Source organism: Limanda limanda, chromosome 9 (genome assembly GCF_963576545.1).
Source record: "Limanda limanda chromosome 9, fLimLim1.1, whole genome shotgun sequence".
Taxonomy (NCBI): Eukaryota; Metazoa; Chordata; class Actinopteri; order Pleuronectiformes; family Pleuronectidae; genus Limanda; species Limanda limanda.
In genome coordinates, this window is record NC_083644.1 from 9,788,397 (window position 1) to 9,798,032 (window position 9,636).

The 9,636-nt window shown below is 39.7% G+C and overlaps 1 protein-coding gene across 1 annotated transcript; it reads left to right on the top strand.

The window, feature by feature from the left end:
- The first annotated feature begins 142 nt into the window (after positions 1-142).
- Positions 143-9,121, top strand: LOC133010506 (protein CIST1-like). The gene is made up of 5 exons (XM_061078094.1): positions 143-193; positions 2,617-2,692; positions 5,192-5,665; positions 6,328-6,488; positions 8,278-9,121. The coding sequence occupies exons 1-5, from the start codon at positions 170-172 to the stop codon at positions 8,320-8,322; spliced, it is 780 nt and encodes a 259-aa protein (XP_060934077.1). The 5' UTR covers positions 143-169; the 3' UTR covers positions 8,323-9,121.
- The last annotated feature ends 515 nt before the right edge of the window (positions 9,122-9,636 follow it).

Sequence of the window (9,636 nt, forward strand, 5' to 3'; positions counted from 1 at the left end):
TCATTAAACCAGTTTGCGCGGCTAAAGAAACCTGTTCCATTAGAGAGAAGGAGAGAGAGAGAGCCAGTTGACGACTGGAAATTTGTTTTTGTTTTCCAGTCTTTAACTCTCCGTGTGGCTGAGCCACAGCTCCCTCAGATTTATTTTCTGAACCGAACATGGTCTTCTGATGCCGTCGCACATCCACCTCAAGGTTTGTGTTTTCTGAGATCTTTCCTGCTCGTCACAGTAGAACAGAGTTTTTATCTGAGTGACTGTAGCTCTTCAGTCAGCTCCAACCAGTCGGTCCATTCTTAGTGAATTAAGTTCTTTGTTGCTGTGATGAAATTCTATTGATTAGATCCTATAGAGGTTTATGATCTAGGGCTTAGGTCTATGAGATCAGTGCCTATATAATATTATTTTAACTTCAGAGAACAAAACCCAGAATTGTCTTGCTACTATGCAATCCATCTCTGTTTTAAGCTTGGTTTAATTCGTCTCGTAGCATATCCTGTCATACCGTGTTATGTCAGTGGGCGGCTATAATTCACTTGTCACTGTAGATTGTGGTATAGTTGTGACTTGTATTATTTAAGAAGATGGTGTAATAACATAAAACTGGAACTCAAAACTTACAGAAGAACATTGTAAAGCTGTGTAACTGGTTTCATGGCTGCAGTTTGTTAAATGATGTTAAAAGTAAATCTAACAGTAACAGCGCTGTGAAATGGGTCTGGTGTATGTGCTGGACCATTAGCCAGGAGGCCACTGACACCCGCAAATGTTTTTTATTTTTTTGTATGTAAAGTAAGATGCATACATATTTGAAACATTTATTTGAAATGCTTTGACTTATTGGGTTACACTAACCCAGTGTCACAGCTTCAAAGTGTCAACACAGATTATTATAATGAAGTATGCTCCACAGGAAGAGAGAAATACATTTCTGTGTCCAAAAGTATTAAGTGGCCGCAACAGACACAGAGGATTAACATTATGCCGTGAAGAAAAGTGATGTGCTCACTGTGGTTGATGTTTTCGGCTTATAAGGCTCAGTCTCCTCATCTGTCACCGCTTCTCAAACTGAAACACTCAACACATGTCAAACACAGAATAGACATTAAACAGACAGTAGCAGTCGAGCTGAAAACTGCAGGTTCAGAGTAAAACTTTCCACAGTCTTCTGAATAAACTCAGAAACACTCTTGTGCTGTAAAATCCCAGGAGACCCAGCAGATTCAGAAATCCTTAAACCAGCCCGACTGAGATCAGGTTGTTTTTTCCCTCATTGGGATATTTGATGTGAACATTAACTCAGGTCTCGACTGGCAGCCGCATGATTCCATGCATTGCGCTGCTGTCACGTGATTGGCTTGTTGCGTGGCTGTTCCTGGTAAAGTGCTTCGTGGGTGTATGTATGTTTAATTTTGTTGACATTTATAATGCTGCTACTGTTTTCATGTATTTGCTGTAAATTTGACCTGCTATTCGCCTCCTGTGTCTTTAGCGTACGAATTCAGAATTGTTTGAAAATATATTTGAGGTGACTTGAAATTGACCAAATCCTAATATAAAATAAATTCAACAGAAATTCTGTTTTCAAAGTATGTGATGACTATTGTTGCGCCTTGTGTCTAACACTACACAGCAGTATTTAGAGAGTAGCCTTCAGAATATGGCTAACATTAAATGCATTATGTTCTCTTCATCTTGATGAAAATTACATGAATATGCTCACATGTAATACAATCTGAGGGGAACAAGGTTAGAGCCAAGAACTTGAGGATTTTTGCAATCATTCCCTTTACCCTTACTGTAAGTATTCCTGTGACTAAATGAAAATTAGGGCACAAATTGTAACAGTAGACAAAGCTTGTTTATTTTTCAATGCAATTCTATTTGGGTTTTACCTTTTGAAGAACATGGGAATTCAATTTTATTCGAATGTACCGGTTGTCTTATACACTGAACATGCAGTACAAGCAGACATTTAGGATTTCTTCAAAAAGCAAAAATAAGTTGCATGCAAGTTTGTTTCCTAAGGCATTAAACAAAGTAAAATACAAAAGAAAGACATAAGAGACAATCGTAAGTAGGAATTCAAAGTATAAAAAATAAAGATAAAAATCTGCTATTCTATTATAGTTAATAATATAGAATTTAATTTTGTTGCTGAATTATTGTTTCCCTTCTCAAACAACCACCCAATAATCCCTTTAATCTTAAATGACTGACTATGACCTTGTGTTTATATTTTCATCAGACTTTTTGAATTAGATCTTCTTGATATATCGCAAAGAAACAGAATAATGTGAAAAACAGATAAAATAATTAAATTATATTCTTGCCGTTCAGAAACCAAGACATCACAGTAAAACAGTCACAATTGTTAAGCCTGAAATAACCTGCATCATCGCAGGTGAGCTCACTCGGCAGCAGGAGAGGAAGTGAAATATCACATAAGAGCAACAGTGACGAAGCTTTATTCAATCACTGACTCAGCAGTCTGAAGCACTTTGATACGTACCAGCCTGCGTTCGAGACACTCCGCCTCAGGCGCTCAGCCACATCCTGTGGTCAAGGATGTAGTGTGTGTGTGTGTGTTTGTTTAAATGATGTCGTTTTGATCGGCAGCCCTTTCCTCTCAACATGCCTGCAGCGATGCACCTCGCTGTACTGCTGCTCCTGTTTGCCGTGACCGTCTGTGGAGGTAAGTCAATATATCACATTTTAAACTCTTAACATGACTAAGCTGACGTGGTGGTTGTTGCATTTAGCCTGAGCAGAATGTGGAGGTGCTGTAAAGATGCAAAGTTATGCAAACGTGAAACAGGGAGAGCTTGTTCTCCTCGGGTTGATTCGCTGTTGGTAGGTTTTTAGTCTCAATATGCAGGAAAACCTTTTATATTTTGGTTTAATCAACAGGATTTGACGACAGAATTCAATCCAAACATTAGTAGCTTAACTTAATTATGTCTCGTATGAACAAATTGTGTTGATGTTAAATACAAGACAAAATAAGTTTCTACATTTTGTTCATAACAAATGATTCCAGTACAATAGTGTATGAGCTGCTATCAGTAAAATCATGAGAGGAAGTTAAAGTAAATGGAAAGGTCAGTCTGGGTGGAAACCTGCAAATATTTGATCAGCGAGTGTGTTTGTTACACTCCCATACGCACGCACACACACACACACACACAATGCAAGCTGACTGCTCTCTCTCTCTCTGCGTCACCAGTCAACCTAAATTGTTTCCTGACAGACTGTTGATTCTGCTTTATTAAACTCTGCAGAGTCAACAGTCTCATGTGAACCTGAACTTTAACTCTGTGGCAGGAGCTTCATTAGCTGATCAAACAATCTCATCTCCTGGTGCAGTGTTTAGAGGCAGTGATGGAGCTTTAGACCGAGCCACACGCTCTCCTGCAGCAGATGGAGTTCGTTTTGTCATGGTTTATTTATTTTCCATTGAAACTCTCAAGGATTCCTCAGCCCTTTCAGCTTAACAGATAGAAATGAGACTGACAATTTCATTATTGACCTGGAAACGATAGCTGTCATAATCTCACCCCAAGGTCCAGTAAGTACAGTAGCAGTTCTGGAGCTCGATAATATCTCTGTGTAATAGTATATATGTGTAAATCTAATGATATTGATACAATTTGAGAACCCAATAGCTGCTCTAGGGCCTCAAATCGTATCAATAACATGATACATCAGAGTAAATGCTTGTAAACTTGATTTGTCAACTGCTGCTTCCATGTCAACGTAATTCAAATTTTCATAAGAGTTTAAAGTCTCAGAGATAGATGCTGTTTCTGAAGCCTCCGTCCTGGCAGATAAAACCCATCTTCAGCTCAAACACTGAATATTTGTGTATTAAGTTGTTGCATTTTAACTTAACGTACAAAAGTATTAACATCAAAATATACTCAGTGTCAACATGCAGAAAAATGCTTTTCAAAAATAATGATGTGTTAACATGGTAATTATTTTAATGTGACTTGTGAGTCATACATATTTGTTGATCAAAAGTTCAATTATAACTGGAAATTTGTAAACTAACTTCTATTCTTAGAAAAACAAAAGTGGAATAAACTAATTAACACATTAATTTATTCATTATCTGTCTCTAAATTGTTGTTGAGAATAGCTTTTAATGTAAATACTGAAATAAAATATCTCTAGTGATAAAAAAAAACGAAATCCCAGACGAAGACATCTCTCTTCCTCAAGGTCACAAACACATCATCAGTTTGAGTTACATCAGACATACAGGTAGCTTTCTGCTCAACTGCTGTGGCCTATACTGCCCATGGGGGGCGCTAGAGCACAAGCAATGCTCTGCTACAGGCCAAAAGAAGTGAACCACAGTGTGAAGTCGTTTTCTTGAAATAAAGAACAGCAATGCAACGCATAAATACTTTACATGTAGTTATTCCATGAAAATGAATATGCCGAAACTAATAAATACTCTAGACAGTACTCAATAAAGTATTAAGTAAGTAATATTAAGTAATATTAGGATCATCAGAAGGTGAAATACAGAATATTTACCATTTACCTGTCTGCCGTTGCCTTTAAAGTGAGTTAAAAGATCTATCAGGGGATCAGGACATTAACAGACAGTATTGAAAGCAAAACAAACATGCTGGTTCATAAATGAAAAATGTGTTCAGTCCCTGGATGGGAGCTCGTGTTGAAACAGCCTGGATGACAAAATACCAAAGTATGTCATCCGGTATATCTTAATTTGACATAAAGTTAAGTGAATCATTTCAAATGTTTAATGAAAGCTGATTACGCTTACTGGCTCCTTATGGCCTGCGTGACGCCGGATGTGCAGCCTCTGTTCATCCAGCCTTGCTGCCTCAGGGTTTTTCAAAGATTGCCCACTCCAAGAATATTTTTAGGAAACTGCAAGCATCTTGTATTTTTAGGAGGCTTGAACATGGTACATGAGTGGGAAAACCCGGTGTGAATCCAAGTGTGTTATTTAGTATCTGGATACTGTGTCATCAGCTGAAGCTAATCTGAAGTGGAGGTGGACTGTCAGTCACCTCCTGCACATACGCACATGCTGTAAACCTCTGCACCTCTGCTTTTAGTTCTTTACAAAGCCTACGAACACACGCAACTGGACTTAGGTCCAACAGGTCTGAACGTTGTGTGTCTTCGCTAAATGTTTCTTTTTGTGCTTTTGCAGACTCCACCGCTTCCTCTACAACAAAGCCAGAACCACAGTCAACCGCAGGTCCTACAGCTCTCACAACTTCGACTGTGGGAAAAACAACTAATGTCGCTTTATCAACCACCACCACTTCATCAAAGCAGGTCACCACAAACACGTTAACGTCATCAACACCCTCAACTTCGACACAAACACCCAGTGGGGCTGAGGTAACCACCACCAGACGTCAGACTGAGATGCCAACAACCAACCAGACGTCCACCGGTATACCAGCAGCCAACCAAACGTCCACCGGGATACCACCAACCAACCAGACGTCCACCGGCGTACCACCAACCAACCAGACGTCCACTAGGATACCAATAACCAACCAGACGTCCACAGGGATACCAGTAACAAACCAAACAGTTACCAATGGATCGACAATCCCACCAACTTCAGGAACACCATACTTCACTGCAAACACCACTGTTAACGCAACAGGCTCAGGTCAGAGGGCATCAGAGATGAGGGTTTATATATTAATAATATTATTATATATACACGTCTAAAACATGACAATCAATCACATTTTCCTTAATGTAAGTCAAAATATGAACCAACTTACAGTGCAACATAAAGTTCCGCCGTTGTTAACTCTAAATTGTACCCGGTCAGATGAAGCTTCTTGTTGTCTCTTGTGCACATGGAGACAGCAGTTGGCCTTAAACAGCTTTTCGAAAGCTATTGTGAAACCATAAACGCCGTTTTAGACAACTATTGACTATTGACCTGCAGCTGCACTCACCTCTGCCACGTAGCCAACACCATTAGCATTCCAGCTAATGGGGCACCATTTAGAAGTGGGAGTTTCACAGTGACATGTGATCCCGCACCAACCAAAGTGGAATGTGCAGCGCAAGACCCTTGTTTTTGCATTTATGCTGTGGGGGCAACACATCAACTTTGGCCTGTGAGTAAAGTGGTTCATTTATCAGCAAGCCCCCCCAATCGGAACGACCACTGTCTTCATGGGAGTCTGTCTACGGGAAAAAAAACAGCTATTCAGTGGAGGTCTAACCAACCGTCTCTCATGATAAAGCAATAAACACATAATTAAGTTTATGGAAATGTCGAAGCAGAAGGTAAACTTTTGTCTGTCTCTCCCTCAGCTCTTTCACCCGACATGTTAAATGGCTTGGCATCAAACCCCGGCCTCGTCGCCATCATCTTCATCTTCTGTATCGTCATCATCCTCGCGCTGGTGGTTGCCGCCGTGAAATGCTCCCCATCATCAAGAAACAATTTTGAGAGGCTTGAAGATGTGCCCATGGTGAGTTGGAATACAGGACCTGATATTTTGAGAGATTTTTTAAAAACTGACTTTTCAATTTGTATACAATATACTTTCCTTTCACTCTTTGGATAGTGTGAGATGCGTCGTCCATCTTAATATACAGTCTAGGATCATGACACTCCAATCAGCCACAGTACCTGCTATAGTGTTAATGTTCGCATGCTAACACGGTAATAAAGTTACAATCATGGCAAAAAATTATACAGCTAGACATCAGCATATGTAAAAAAGTTGCTAGCATGGTGACTGTAAAACTCTCAACACTTCCCATGACATTAACCAGCTCAGCCGACCACATGGAGACTAAGCATGCACAAATCAACCTCAAATGACGAAGTAAGCTAACAAACAAATTGCATTAAACCAAGCGCCGAAAAGAAACCACAGGAAAACAATGATATGACAAAGATATAGCTAGTTCCTGTGCAACTATCTCTGCATCTATCAGCAGGGGGCGACAGCAGGGTGGTTGAATAACGGCCGTGTAGCTCCTGCTGCAGCAGAGTGTCCACAGGGTTTTGAACTGTGAACCCTAGTCGTGTGTAAACTTTAACATTTAACATGTTTCCTCCTGCCATGTGTCATTTCTTCCTTTTCCCCTCAGCAGTGAACACGGTGGTTTGCTGCTCTCTATTCTTTTTTTTTATTACGCAAACAGGAAGGCTGACGAGAAGTGTCACAAACAGGACAGTGCACGGTGATGCACTTCCTTGAGAAATGAAAGCTTATCATAAGCACTCCAACAGCGTGTCAGCAGGAATTCAGACGCTGCATCCTGTAGTGGTCACATGTTTTAAGTTATAGTGTTACTGAGGCTGTGTGGAAAATCTGATTTTGGAGTGCAATGAAAACATTCAATAGAATATTATTACTGTGACAAACTGCCAATAAATCTTTATTACAGTAAGAATCTGTAAAGACGTCGTGTTGGATGAGAACAGAGATTACAGCGTTCTGACGTACGCTGCAGCTCACTCGTGCAAAATGTGGGTCCAAGCTCAAAAACAGCTGATTTTGCAAAGTGTGCTGGTGACGATAAAAAGATAACTTTCAGGTTTAATGAGTGACAGAGGTGGTGATTTGCAAGATGAGAAGGGATTTGGAGCACGGGCTTGAACTGAGGAGAACAGGACTTTTAGGTGGTGGGTTAAAAGAGACAACTGGCAGGAATCAGCTTTGTGTCCTTGTGAGCTATTTTAGTAAGAGCAGACTCAATTTTAAAATGTTTCTTCTTTTTATTGTTCCAACAGCATCGCTTTGTTATGAAACTGTCATTTTGTTGTTTTCTCTGAGGAAGTAGAAGGATGAAAATATATAGATCCATTTCGGAGGAAAAACATATAAAGAGTTGTCTCCCAATAGCTAAAATTTGGGGTTTTAGAGCAATATTTCATTTTGCCTGTGGAGCCTCTTGACAAAAGCAAACTCATCCCCACATTTTAATATTCATCCAATTAACGTTTGAAAGCCGTCGACACTTAATTTTTTAGAGGTGACAGCAGCTTCTCTCAGTCCCTGATATTAATTCATTTTGGTTTGTGTGAAGACTGACAACCGCGAATTAAGCTGTTGCACTGAGCTGGAACAAGATGATACAGATAAAAGACGCATTCAAAAAAACAAAAACTTCTTCAAGCTTCACTGAGTCACATTTAAGTTTGGCTCAGTTAATAAGATTATAACGTTACTACACGTTGGTTGCAGGTTGTATGAATTCTTTGTTTCTTTCTCTCATTCCCATTTGCTGTTTGTTTCATCCCTCCAGGGCAAAGTCAACGAAGGGTCTCCGTTTGCCCACTACTCAAAATGACAGAAGGGACTTCAGACACGATGTCCAGGAGGAGAGTGGTCCGCTGTAGGAGTCTGATTCTACTGAACACAAAGAAATATCCACTCCATCATTGACTTTAACTTTAGGCAGAAAAGAAAAAGACAACTTGTGTGGTTTTCTCTCTCAGACCCTTTTATTTCTTTACAAAGAACTGTTGTCAGTGCTTCTGCCAAAGAGTTCTGACCTCTGACTTGTTTGCCTTGCTGCTCATATTTCTGCTGATTTAAGCTTTATCAGCTTTCTTCAGCATTAAATGTAAAAGCTTTTAATATAATGTCCCTCTAAGCACTTCCAATTCATTATTGCACTCTTACATGTAACAAAGGATGTTCTGCTGCAGGTATATGTAGGTTTCACAATTATTTTGGAAACCAAAAGCTTGGTATGCTCACCCTGCAAATTCAAATAACTTTGTTTGTTTGATCGTGACTCATCTGTTAATGTGTAATTCTGGCCGGTTATATTATTTCTAGCTTTATGTAATAAAGCTTTACGGACTCTAGATAAAACTATTTTCTTCGAATACACTGGTAACATAAATGATCATCTACCAAATCATATCCAGGGGGCAAAGCTGCTTTTGATCCTTAAATTCAATTTACTTAACCAATGTCAAACATACAGTTGGTTCTGTTGACACACAGACTTCCACTATTCAAGAATAAAATGTTCTAATAACTATGTTTATGCTCGGTGACTGCACTAAATCCACCTTTTTTTTCCTTTTGCCCCAGGTCCCTCTGTGTGCATTTAACACTCAGATGTAATGTACATAACTATGATGTTTTCAATGGAATTAAATGAATATTTCCAGAACACAAAGGGGTGGTTTCTTCCCCAAAACTGTTGTATTCTGCTATATGGTTGACACATTGAGGTCACTAAGCTCAAGAGAACAACCCAGTAACCTCTGTCTCATCGGCTGCACTGTGACCTAATGTGTTGAGTTGCCCCAGATAGTTGACCCAGACTCCAGAGATGAAGCCTGTTGACTAGAAAAGGTCAGAGCCACTAACACAACTGAGTCTCTGGAGTTTGATGCTGGACACATAATGGCCACATTAGGAAATATTTCAAACTGCCGAATCCCCAAAATTTGATCAGAGCGATAAATCAGAATTCAGCACAAAGGATTGCAGTGTGAACGTGGCCTCATAGACACACAGACAAACACCGATGAAAACAGAACCACCTCAGCAGAGGTAATAAAAGTGCAAGTTAACACAATGTACGGCAATATGGATCAGAGGGAACAAGCGTGAAAGCCTGAAGGAGCTGATTTGTTTCTGCGAT

What these genes read in the sequence shown, in the direction of transcription:
- LOC133010506 (XM_061078094.1), top strand. Translation starts at nt 170, where the DNA reads ATGCCGTCGCACATCCACCTCAAG. An exon ending in CGTCGCACATCCACCTCAAG is followed by an intron (nt 194 to 2,616) that starts GTTTGTGTTTTC and finishes TTTGATCGGCAG; the next exon opens with CCCTTTCCTCTCAACATGCC. An exon ending in TGTTAACGCAACAGGCTCAG is followed by an intron (nt 5,666 to 6,327) that starts GTCAGAGGGCAT and finishes TCTCTCCCTCAG; the next exon opens with CTCTTTCACCCGACATGTTA.